This window comes from Protomyctophum bolini (genome assembly GCF_963924005.1).
Source record: "Protomyctophum bolini genome assembly, chromosome: 1".
In the NCBI taxonomy this organism is placed as follows: Eukaryota; Metazoa; Chordata; class Actinopteri; order Myctophiformes; family Myctophidae; genus Protomyctophum; species Protomyctophum bolini.
Window position 1 is genome coordinate 24973407 of NC_137862.1, and position 13633 is coordinate 24987039.

The window sequence follows — 13633 nt, forward strand, 5'->3', positions numbered from 1 at the left end:
ATACAGTAATGTTCTGAACTATATAGGGCAATGGGAGCAGTGCTGGCCATTTTATGGTTCCACCGATCCAGAACCATTCATATTTCCCATAAAGATTTCCACAAATATTTATATAACTGATTTTAAGCCTAGAATCAAGCTATCCAGGATCTTGGTGAATCATGACCATACATTTGATTCTGTGGGGAGAAAAATAAATATAATCATAAAACAAAGGGTATTTATTAAATATAGTATATGATATAAACCTCCCAATGTATGAATGAATGAACCATTGTAAAGCGCTTTGAGCACAAAAAAATTAAATTAATTATAAAAAAAATAATACTCGTGTGAAGTGAGGGGCGCTCTTATCATACATCATCACATTCCGGCCAATCACTTTTGGCGTCCTCACTTTTTGAGGGGCACTAGCCCCTCCTACATCCAGCTTTTAGTTACCGCCCACAAACAAACATTCAATTCCCTTTGACAATGAATGGAGAAATTTATGTCATAGTGCATTTCTGAACAAACAGGCATAGTGTCTATTTTACGTCATGATGATGTACGATGATAAGAGCGCCCCTCACTTCACATGGGTGTGTTTTTTAAACACACACACACACACACACACACACACACACACACACACACACACACACACACACACACACACACACACACACACACACACACACACGGGCATATAGGAGCGCCCCTCAAAAATCTCCACATAATCAAATGTTTTATGCCAGGGTAAATGCCTCACCGTCTTCGAGGGTCTCCTGGAAGACATGGTCTGACATGCGGCTGGCTCCCATGGGCATGTAGGCCACGATGTAGAAGGTGTAGTTACGAGCAGGCTCCAGGTCATCAATGATGTAACGGGTCGTATCGTTGCCAATGACGACCTGGTATTCCTCGTTGTTCAACCCTGGGAACAGAAAAAGATACAAATACATTTATTTTGGGGGGGTTCAAAATGTGGGTCTAAATGTGGGCACCCCACTTTACTATTTTGAAAGAATGAAAGGGCACATAATGTGTTAAATCTATAAATAAATGATAGTATTGTCACAATATCATTTGGTCAAATATATCATGGCATTTAACTTAAATGCCATGATATTTTTGACCAAACACCTATATGGCCAGTGATATTGTGACAATACTATCATTTATAGATATTTCCAAAATAGCCAATCTATAAATTCACAATGCACTGCGATGCTACGCATAGCCAACTTGTATTTTTGCAACTTATGACAAAAATATGACTACAATGTAGGAAGGAATGTTGGAGATTGACACAAATTTCACACAAATTTCATCCCCAAAGCAAAACGTCACTAATTATTCTTGACATTGTCACTTGTTCTCATGGTAACTCTTTAATTAGAGGAGATTAGAGGCAGAGGCAGAGGTGCCTCGTACTTCTCTGAAACTGTTGCCTCTGTGCTCGTCTCATGGACACGCCCACCCACGACAACAGTACAAATGCGTTGTGCTTTTTTTCCCTACGCGACACGTAGCTTAAAATGCGTCTATTCACGTGGGGAGGCCCTCAGTGCGGCCTTTGCGGATCGAAGTGAGTGCATACTGTAGGGGTTGTATCGGACCCCCCCCCCCCACACACACACACACACACACACCCCCGTCTGAAAAGGGCTTAACAGAGTCACACAAAAAGACTCACTCGTGGCCTCTGCACACAGAAGTCTGTGAATGGCTAATTTACGCCGAGCTGGTAAACAACATCCTTGAGGTTAATCTAAGAAAACCTTGTCTGTATGTAGCCTGAATGCACCACTGCTCCTCCCTGAATAGTGTAAGAAAACCTGCCTTCCTGTGCGTTTAAAAAGAGGAAAAAACACTTACAGCACATTCCATTAACCAGACTAATTAGTCCTTCCATTCAGCAGCGCTTCCATTTAGCTGTGAGCTTCCGCCATGTGAACTCAGGTGCAGTCAGAGTTTGTGTGTGTGTTTAGTATTACTGTCAATGTCAATGAATGATTCTTATTCAAGGACATGGTTTCTAAAACTTTTATCCCTTTCAAGGACCCCCAGTTTTGGCATTCATTCAGGCCACGATGGACACCTGTTACTGACAGTTACACATCGGTAAGGGTCTGATTGGTTCCAAACTACTTCCCCCCATGGACCCCCAGACCCCACTTTGAGAACCTCTGATCAAGAGCACAAAATACTTGACACATAACACAGACAAAAGGGGGGAAACTAGAGAGAAATTGTTGAACTTGTTTTCTTTTCTTTCTTTCCTATCCCTCTATTTCCGTATTAACCACATAATCCAAGCAGGTGCTTCTTTCGTTGCCTGGAGTCTGTACATTTCGCCCCTGCTCTCAATGGGAATCCAGTGGCGTCTACAATGAAAGGTCAGTGCTTGAATTCACAGGCTGAAGACGTTTTTTCTCGGAGATGCTGCATTGTTCCGGTGTGACTCCTTGTTGTGGAAGTGATGAGGTTCCCAGGAGAAATGAAGGACCCGAGGGGGTCTCTGCCACAACACTGCAGGCTTTGTGGTTTCATGAATAGTGTGTATCCTGCATCCTGAGCCCAGGGCATCCTGCCCGCGTGTTCTATAACTCTCTCCACACGGCCGCAAACCGGCGAGCTACGTTCCTCAACCACACGTCCACAGACCACTGCTGGTCCACGGCATAATTACCGCTGGTCAATGGGAACATGTTTTAAAACGAATAAATGTGTATAATGTCATTGCATAATATATACCGTGCCTTTTATTTGTTATGGTGTATATGTTTATACCGTCAAGGGATATTGACTTGATATCATTTGTTGCGGTGACACACACACACACACACACACACACACACACACCGTTTCACGTCGGTCGCTCGTAGATTGGCTATTTTTCGCACACAACACCGGCACAACAAAGTATAAATCCAGCTTTATGATCTTCTTTCGATTAATTAGAAATTACTCATGCCTTCTTACTAAATATAGGAAGGCATAACATAGCCTTCTAACTGTATAGTGGTGGGGAGGTGGGGTGTGGGGGGGGGGGGGTGGAGGCTTGAGGATTGTAAAAAAGTCACAAAATATTTGAAAGAAAAATAATCAATAAGTGAAAGTGGTTAAGGCGGTCTGTGGGTTTTAAAAATATTGAACCAATGAGTCGTTTGTGAACACGGTTTATTTTTTCCATTTCCTGAAAAGTAATGGTTTTGGGATATAAATACGAGGTGACAGAGACGATATGCTCGCCGTGGTCCAGAGCTGACGAGAGGCTGAAAAGCACTGGTGTAGAATGAACCGGTTCCAAAACATTTATTTTATTTATTTTTAGTTTCAAGTGAAGATTGACAGGAAAGAGGGAGAGAGAAGGGGAGAGACATGCACCAATTTCATAATGAACGGGACTCAAACTCGTCAGGCCAGAGCCTATTGTGGCATGCGCCTGGACCACTAGGCCAGCGGGCGCCCACTGGTCATTGCTTAGACCAGTCATTAGTCCTACAACTACAACCTATCTCAAACCCTCACCCTAACCCTAACCTCCCACGGGGCAGCACACCTAAACCTAACCTTAACCCACGTCTAACCAATGACTAGTCTAAACTAAGTATGCACCCCCTGACATTTTTATTGCTCGCAAGAAAGCTAGATTTTTCATGAATTAAAAAATAAAATCAGCAATTTCTTAAAATAAAAAAATTATAAATGGAAGACATTCCATAATAAAAAACAAATATTTAAGAAGTAGTGAAAGTAGCCGATCTACGAGCTCAAATCGCTTGTAGATCTGCTATTTTCAGTAGTTTGGGTGTCCCGGATAAATGTCTAATCCCTCTTTTGGGTTTCAACCTGAGTGGTTTGGGAACCACTGGTGTGTAGAAGAGCATTCCTGTTTGCAGAGAGAAAGCTGTTGTTCTTATTTCGGTGGAGTAATCACCCTCTTCCCCTGACCTCTGTCCACCAGCACCACTATTGACAACAGATGGTTCACCTCCCACATTCCACTCGGAGGGGAAGTGTTTGAAACTGGCCCGAGGCTATACGTGGAAATCCATTAACATTAAACATTAACATTAAACGTCTCCATACATTCAATAGAATGCATGACGAGAGCATGACCGAGTTGACCACTTAACCTGACGTCTTAGAGAACTGGACTTGAGTTGCAACTGTACTTTGACCACTATTTTCACATCTATCAAATCTGTTCGCCAAAAATAGCCGATCTACAAGCTCTACAAGCTTGAATAGGTCTACGAGCTTGTAGATCTGGTATTTTTGGCTAATGTTCCCGCCAGAATATGCTGGGGTTCAAGTGGGTAAAAGAAACACCCACTAATTTACACTCCATAGTATGAGTGTCAACAGCAAGTTCTTCACTTGCTGTACAAGTCTACTGTACATGTTAACAACGTGTCTTTGTTGGCTTGTAGATGGGTTAGTTTGATGATGATGTATTTTGTTTCCATTGGCTCGGAAATCCCCACTGATGATGATGTAATTGGTGGGCAAGCAAGATACGGTTGAACATAATAAGTTCCTTTAACAGTTAAAGGAACACTTATGTTCAACCATATCTTGCTTGCCCACCAATTACATCATCATCAGTGGGGATTTCCAAGCCAATGGAAACAAAATACAGCCTTTCTCTTCCTAGAAAGTTGGCATTGCTGAAACACAATCCACTGTTCTTGCATCTGTAACAGTGGCGATTTTATATATGGACGTTCAGGGCAATAGCTCCAGAACTTGTCTGATAAGGGGACTCCCAGGGGTCCTTGAGGCCGGGGGTTATACAGGGGGTCAGCTAAATGATTGGTAGCTAAAGGAACTCTGAGAGTGTACAAATGGAACCAGGAGGACCCTTTACAAATCAATTTGGTTCCATGTGTACACTATCAGAGTTATGGGGGATCTATCCTTGACATTAAACCACTGCTTGGGTGAGAACCACAGAAAATACATGATGAGAGCATAGTCGGCCAGGCTTTTCGGTCGCACTCTCACCTGCAGCCTTCATGTAGTGCACGGAGTAGGCGATGACTTTGTCCGAATTGTACAGGGGTCTGTCCCACGCCAGCAGGATGGCCGAGCTGGACACGGTGTCGGCGCGGACGTTGCGGGGCGCGCTGGGCCGGTCCTCGGACATCACCACGATGAGCCGCGCCATGACCAGCACCGAGCCACGCTCGTTCTCCGCCTGGCACTGGTAGATGGCGTCGTCCTCCGGGATGATCTGGTTGATCACCAGCTTGCTGCAGTGGCGGAGGAGTGATTTGAATGATTGATTGATTGATTGATCGATTGAATACTTTATGAACAAATTGCAAACAGCACAGCAAGTACAATTACGCAAGCAATGCTAATAAGGATAACACAAAAATAAGGCACTGAAGGCTTGTTTCCATTGTGGTCCTATGTATTCAATTCATCATCAAAAGTTTTTTAGCTGACCTTAAAACTATAACATTTGTAAAAGCAGCAATACGCCACAATGCAGAAATGCTCCTTTACAAGTAAAAGTCCTGAATTCAAAATGTTACTCGGATAAAAGTACAAAAGTGTTGCATTAAATTGTACTTAAGAGTACCAAACTGAAATAGCACTCATTAACACACTGAGCAGCATAAACGGAGGTCTACGTCCTATCAAATAGTTACGCTCAGCGCTCAGGAAGAGATTAATCACAGGACGGAACATTAATGATATCATAGCTGGGAGTGCCTGTTGGGTAACATTCGATGTCATTTCCGGTTGGGATGTCATCCAAAGTGGTCACCCTCCATTTTAGTGGATGAGATCGAAAATCTTAAAACGTGAATAACTCTTGATCTAAATCAATCCGTCCAATTCTAACCAAAGATTATGTTTTTGACGGCCCATCGCTGTCCCGTCGATTGCCGCGTTAGAAGTAATCATACTTCCCGTGTTTTGGCTACATCTAGCTACTTCAATTACATCCAAGCAGAGTAATATAGTAAGAGAGTGGCGAGCGACACTAGCGTTGACTCTCATTGTAACAATGCAATGCGGAAGTGCTCATTCTATCTCAATGAGATAGTTCCACCCATAGGAGCAATGTTTGGAACTGTAGCCCATAGGCACACGCTTTGTGGCGAGATCAAGCATGTCATCTAAGTAGAAACTTAGATGTAAGTAGTAACTCTAGTAGTAACATTATTTTTTAAATATGGAGATAAAAGGTTTGCATGATAAATACCTGTTGTACATCTTGATGCGACCGTTGGAGTGAACCTTCTCTCCGTTCTTCAGCCAGGTTATCAGTGGCGTGGGAACCCCCTCAGCCTGGCACACGAAGCGGGCAGTGCCCGCGCGGGGGCGTGTCAGGCTCTCAGGCCACTCCACCAAGGCTGGTGGCGCTTCACACACAGAACACAGAACAGTATGACTTGGCATAAAATGTACTGGGGAATGAAACTCTTTTGTAGTTTGTTTTTTCAGTTCAGGTTAAAAACTACAGCAGATTAAAACCTGACCTGGCTGCATGAGACTATACTTGTAGTACTGTAGTGTACAATGTGATGTAAGCAACACAGCTGCATCTAATCAAATGAATAATGGGTGTTTTAGATTTAGGTCGGTGAATGTGCACTAACAACACTGTTTACAACCGCCTCTGCTTGCACGTTGACACACCCATGGCTCTGGGCACACTTAAATCCATATTTAATTTGATTAGTTACAGCCAGGCGCGGCTCAACGCATGGGCTTTATGGGGGCTGCAGTCCAGGGAACCAAGCGCAGGGTCTGGAGAGCACCAAACGCCTGGCAAAAACACATTACGAAATAAATGCCCGGACTATTGCAAGTAACAGCAATGTTCTGCTCAATCGGTGCTGAAATGCAGCAGCAGAACCCCTCACCCCGCTGATGAAAGTGAATATTTTCAGCAGTTTGTAGCCTATTTTGTATCGTCTCTGTTGGCTGGAAACAATTATGTCCAAAACTGTTACTTTTCAGGATTCAAAATCAAAAATAGCAAAAGTAGCAGATCGAAACGGGGATCGAAACGTTTCAAGTTTGTGGATCCACTTTGAAAAAAAAAAAGAAAATCACAGTTGTGTGCAGTGGGGGTAATGTTTGTTTAAAGTTCTGTAAACAATCATTAAAAGTCCATAGACTTGGCTGCCATATGATGTCACGTTTAATAGTGCCCTTAAAACATTAAAAGTCCATAGACTTGGCTGCTAGTCTGTTTGTTAAACGTGCTCTAAACAAACATTAAAAATCCATAGACTTGGCTGATACTCTATGAAGGCTCTAAACAAACATTAAAAGTCCCTAGACTTGGCTGCCATATGACGTCATTTTCATGGTGCCCCTCAAAAAGGTTGAGAACAAAAGGTAGTTAAGCAAAGTAGACTGAGCGTTTACCGAGCACGGTGACATTGGCGGAGGCGATGGTGTAGTTGCGCGTGCCGGGCGTGGTCGCCCTGCACATGTACACTCCTCCGTGCTGGGGCTTGATGTCCGAGATCATGAGGTTGCCGTTGCCCAGCACCTTGGTGTTGTACACGTCGATGGACTTGCTGTCGGCTCTGCTCCAGGAGATGATGGGCCTGGGGTGTCCCGTCGCCATGCACTCTAGGATGGCATTCTGGTGCAAGGACACAGTGAGGTTCTGCGGCCCAGCAGTGATGTGCGGCCTTTCGGGGAGTTTGGGGCTGGGGGCTGCGGGTGAGAGGAGGGAAGGAGGTGAAAACAGGTCCACGTTCAACCCAATGAGCTCTATGCACACACGCCTAATCCCTAGTCTTCCTTCACAGGTCTTACCGATGATACTAATAAAAGCTCTGTTCCATTTTGGTGCTGTTATTGTGCATGTTGGGTCACTGGAAACACTGAGAGTGTAATACAAATGGAACCTGAGAGTGTACAAATGGAACCAAGTGAACCCATAAGGGTCCATTTGGTTCCATTTGTATTACAAAGGGATTATATAAGTGGTTAATTCACTTATTGGTGATGTTTAGGTCTTCATGGATGGAGGTATGGATCTTCATCGGACATCAATCGACGAGACTCGATGCCCAGTTCAGCGTCCGCGTGCAGATATTCCAATGGCGATGCAGTGTGAGCTCGTAGATGAGCTATTTTTGCACGACGTCACCATGCAATGCAGCAAAACAATAGGGCTTAAGTCGTTAACAGAGTGAGATCACACACCTGGGGTGACAGTAAGAGTGGCTTCTGTGCTCCGGCGACGGCTTGCGATGTTGGTAACCATGCAGCGGTAATTTCCGGCATCTGCTTGCTGCACGCCGGTGATCTGAATGACCCCGCTGGGCAACACTGTGATTCTGTCATCAACACAACACAAAGCAAACACACGATTAAACACAGAAAGATAACATGTTGGAAGAGGACATAGCATTCTAACATTGTGGATCTGGGGCTGATGTTACAGTTTTTCACAGGAATCATCAAAGCGCATGCTGTACTGTACCTGTCAGTGGCCAGGGGTAACGTAATACGATTGAACTCCCACGTGATGATGGGAGGAGGGCTGGCGGTGATTCTGCATGAAAACCTGGCGACGGAGCCTTCCGTCACCACGATAGAAGCGGGCTGGATGGCAAAGGAGGAGATACCTGAAGAGAAAACACCATGGGCATAGTTAGCGTTCGTCTATGCAATGACAAAGTGTACAAATTCCATTTGTAGACACTTTTACAGTACATGTTATACATACATGCATTGCATTGCAGTATGAATACAAATAAAGATGTATTGTTCCTGGACAAAAGATAGATACAGTATACAGGTGCTAGGTACCTGTATACCTCATAAAAGTCCTTAAATTGTCACATCACTGTCATCTGGGGACCCCCCCCCCATAGAGCTGCTGCCATTTTATAATTGTATAGTTGTGTTTCCTTTGCCTTGTTGTTGAAATGTGCTATACAAATAAAACGTATCTCGCCTTGCGAGCTACAGGAAGGTGATGATTAGTGTGAAGTGGCTTTGCAGCGTCCTGCAAGGATAGAGTTTCCACATAACAGCCACCAGCTGAACATGAGGAACCCAACGTGGATTAAACCTGTCACCAAACCAAAATAACTCTCACTGAAATAACCCCAAAACTGTCCAACCCCAACACCGAGCACTCAGTTTACACAAACACCTGCATTCAAAGGACCACAGGTTTTGACAGAAAAGTACAAATATGCTTTATGATTGACGGCCGTGGCTCAGTAGTAGAGCAGCCCCGTTGGGAAATGGAATATTCCACTTCGATCTCCTACTCCTCTGTGTTATTGTGTCTAAGTGTCCTTGAGCAAGACACTGAACCCCTAACTGCTCCTGATGAGCACGCTGGTTTTGCATGGTTTCCTCCGCCGACGGACGGTGTGTGAATGAAATGCGCATTGTAAAGTTTTTGGTGAATAAAATGTCAAATCAATCAGATGTACCCTTTAGAATGCATTTCATTTTGTCTCTGCAGTGAATTCTCATTTCTAATGATCCCCCAATCTAAGCAGCAGTAACATTTTAAATGCCACTAACGTTGTCCACTGCTGCTAATATCACATCCCCCACGTCAGCTGAAGAGGCCCTCAGGTCAATAATTTGTTAAGATAAATCAATGGTAGTGCTGCTCTTCCTACCGCCCTCCTACAGGACGCCTCATAAAACACTGATCAGGATCTGGACAAAAAGCACCGGGGCTTGAAAATATCTAATTATTTATCATTAGCAACTTGAACCCTAGCATCCCTATTCTGTGGCAAACAATCAGCGAGAATAGCCGATGTACAAGCTCACAATGCAGATTATGAGATTCCGAGCTACCAAGCTTAATTGTGCCAATATACGGTATAAAGAAAATAAAAGAACATTTAATTGGATTTCTAAGACTGTGTTACTCACAATGCACACAGATCTAACTCAAGATGCTTACAGGCCACTGCGTGTTTTCAGCATGAAGCTATCTCCTCTTAAGTAATGGGTAAATAAACTGAGTGTGGTGCACTTTGACCTCCACACACACATCCAATGAGATTTGGCCTGAGAAGACTATTAGCCTAGCCTATATCAGCACTCACTTAGAAGAAATAGGATGAAGCAGGATGGCTGGGGGACATTAAGATGAAAGCTTGTCTTCCAAAATGTCTGCTCAAGGCAAACAAAAAGAAAAGCAAAGAAAAACACCTTGCTCTTAAAATATGTTTTGGCAACAGGAAACGGGTAAATGTAAAGAATCTAACAGCTGCCATAGGAGCTGGTTTTAGCAGACGACACTGGGACGAACAAGAAAAACTCCATGTCCAGCCAGGGCACGAGGGCAGTAACATGTGTTTTCACCAGTATTAGGCTATGCCTACATGAATTCAAGAGGACAAAGGGAAAGTCACAAAACTTCAGGAAACATCACAAAGCTTCTCAGAACTTTTTAAAGCAGCACTGTGTAAAAGCTCTTGTGAAGTGAGGTGCGACCACTGTATTTATATCAGCATCACGACGTCTTACGTCGTCCTTTAGTGCCCTAAACAAACATTAAAGTTTGTTGTCCACAGACTTGGCTGGCAAACGGTTTAAAGAATAGGCGCTCTAAACAAACATGTAAAATCCATAGACTTGGCTGGCCACTAAGTGCTCTCTAAAGTACTCTAAACAAACATTGTACATTTTTTATATCAAAGTCCATAGACTTGGTGCTTTCTAAAATGCTCTAAACATGATAAATGGCTGTCAAACCATCGTCATACGTTCTCTGTCTAGACAAACTAAAAATCCTGCTGGCTGCCATATGACCCAATCTTCAAAAGTCATGCATTGGAGGGGCTAGCTAGCGCCCCTCAAAAAAGAATAAAATATAAACGTATACAATCTATATGGTAGAGTATCAGTATGTAAATGCAATATAACTTATACAATTGGGATGGTTGTATTTTGTCTCCCTGCAAAACGGTCATATCTCACAGGGACACAGGATCTGACATGAATTTTTGACCTTATGGTCAAGATTAAATGTATACCCTGAGCAAGCAGGGAGGCAGTCAGCAGTCAGCGCAGGAACACAGGTTCAAATCCGTGGTAGAAGAGGAAAGTTAGATACTTTAAGATTGCCATTCACTTAATAGACATGTCAACCCGGAAGATTATTACTTTTCTGTGTCCAGATCTCGCCACTCAAACGAAACAGCTGGAAAGGCCTTTCATTTGGGAGAAGTTGTATGTTGAACAATTCTAATATGCAGACCGCGGCCATCTTACCATTTAAGTTAATGTCAAGGTGCTACCTAGGTGCAACTTCCATTGGCAGCCCATTCATCCAAACAGAAAAGTCATATCTGATTGTATTAAACAACATCAAACTCACCAACATTGCAGCTATACGGAAAGCTTTAATTATTCTCTTTCTATCCTCAAAGTGTTTGTTTCATAAAAAATCCACTGTAGACATGTTATGAGCTACTTTGTGTCCTTGGAGGTGATTATTTTTCTAACAAAACAGGTGTACCACCTGTTTTGAATTAGCACATAATGCAAGAGGCAGCAGGACATTGCTTTACTGAAAATGAGTGCTTCCAAACTCTGATGGAAACATGGCCGTGGTCTGCAAATGGTCAATAAGCCTCCTTGACAGCATGTGTTTTAGCCGTAGGCCTAGTTGTCCTACATTGTGTCACCCACTCAGTGAAACGAGATAAACCACTCCACATTCTTATAAACAATAACAAAGAAAACAAAATACCATTTGAATATTAGAACAACATAAAAACTAAGATAAAAGACAACAATCCTATCCTTAGCTACAAGGCAAAGTCTCAATAGCAGCCAAGTTGATAATGTAACTTATTTCACTCTGTAATTTATATTCCTACACACTAGAAACACTATTTCTCACAGAATTGAGTGAAGCCATATTTTCTTCAGGCAATAAAATCCAACAGGCTGCAGCAATCTTTGCTTTCGAGAAACAGTGAAAGGAAATCCCTCTCCGGTCATAAACACACAGCAGTGCCTATCCTATACCCTGATTTATGCTCCCTCTTATGGTGGTGTCGCTCATCCAAAATACCTGATCTACAAGCTCAGAACGGGGCTGTGATGGATTACGGCGGTGTCGATCATCCAACATACCTGATCTACTAGCTCAGAACGTGTACTCGTACATCGGGTATTTGGGGCACGCAGCGGGGCTGTGATGGATGGTTCATGTACCGGCAGGTGTCGTTGGCCTGCTAAACAGCAGGAAAGCTGTACGTGACTCATGACCAGAACATTAACACACTGCTGTATTAACTCTACTAAATAAATAACACTACACCGAATTCACGCTACTAAATACATTAAAACACCAAATTATATCAAAAACTATATTTTCACTACACTGGGCCTGACCCGCAGACAATGAATTAAAAGAAGCTGTAACTTAAGTGATATATTTTTATGTTAACAATATTTTTATTGTTCAACTTCAAAAGTTAAAGTTCTTTATTTTCATCTCTCTCCTCCATTTTTATCCCATGATTTTGCAACCCATTTTTTCACCCAGTGTCAATTATCTAATGTAATCCTGGGCACTACACTTCCTCTGCCAACCTGGGGGGGCAGCGGACTGACCTCATGCTTCTTTCTATGCATGAGGAGTCCAAGCTGCTTCTTTTCACCTGACAGGGGAGAGTTTTCACCTGCCCTAGGGGACACGGGGAGAATATACAAACTCCACACAGAAAGGCCCTTTCGCCAACCCCGCCTCAGGTATGAGGCCCCTATTTGCATATCTCTCCTGATTGGATGGAATTGGTATCCCGACCTTAACTAAAGAGCAGGACAGACATGAAGGCCCATTTAATGATGTCACTGAACAAAACATTATAGCAATCGTTAGATTCGTTACTAACAAAATGCAGATAATTAACACTCATTTTAATGACGTCAACCTTGTTATCTATAGATTTAAGGGACATGTGAAGAATGTGATCTGATCACCATCCACTCTGCGCAACCTCCTTCACCGAGCCACTTAGCCCCAGTCGGACATTTTTAATTCAATTATTTCTAAGCGGTTAGACCTCTTCTGACACAAGAACAGCACTCTGGACCATTGATGTGGGGAGAGTTGTGTGTGTGTGTGTGTGTGTGTGTGTGTGTGTGTGTGTGTGTGTGCGTGCGTGTGTGCGTGCGTGTGCGTGCGTGCGTGCGTGCGTGCGTGCGTGTGCGTGCACATTTGATCACAGTCTGGAAGAAGCATTCCTTACCAAGGTGCTTATAAGTACTAACATCTTATAAGGATGCTATTATACCGCTTGGTTACACATGAAAACTGCTAGTGTTCATATTTGGAAGCCTCAGTAATAAATCAGTCTATAAATCAGTTGTGAGAGGCCTGCAGGAATGCCCAAGCTGAGAGCTAAGGCATTGGCTAAATTCTGTTCAGTGTCTGTGATGATTGGTAGTCGCCATATATGGAGGAGGCGATTCTACCTGTACCCGTGATCTTTACTGTGAAATATATATATGAAATCTACTATTGTTTGTGTGAACGCAAATAAAGATGTTAAATGTGTTCATTGTAACTGTGATGTCCAGTACAGTCCACATGACGCTTTGACAAAAACAACACCAGAGTGACGTGACGACACCAGAGGGCAGAAGAAGTGCTGAGCCTTTCTGC

The 13633-nt window shown here is 43.2% G+C and overlaps 1 protein-coding gene across 1 annotated transcript in view; it reads right to left on the reverse strand.

The window, feature by feature from the left end:
• prtga (protogenin homolog a (Gallus gallus)) overlaps positions 1–13633 on the reverse strand; it is a gene marked incomplete at both ends in the record, with an annotated part of 55050 nt that overhangs the window by 23464 nt on the left and 17953 nt on the right. Inside the window, 6 exons of the mRNA XM_080769968.1 lie at positions 752–916; positions 4996–5243; positions 6209–6368; positions 7384–7680; positions 8176–8309; positions 8456–8600. Coding sequence (XP_080626094.1) covers positions 752–916; positions 4996–5243; positions 6209–6368; positions 7384–7680; positions 8176–8309; positions 8456–8600 — 1149 coding nt within the window. The remainder of the gene's footprint in view (positions 1–751; positions 917–4995; positions 5244–6208; positions 6369–7383; positions 7681–8175; positions 8310–8455; positions 8601–13633) is intronic.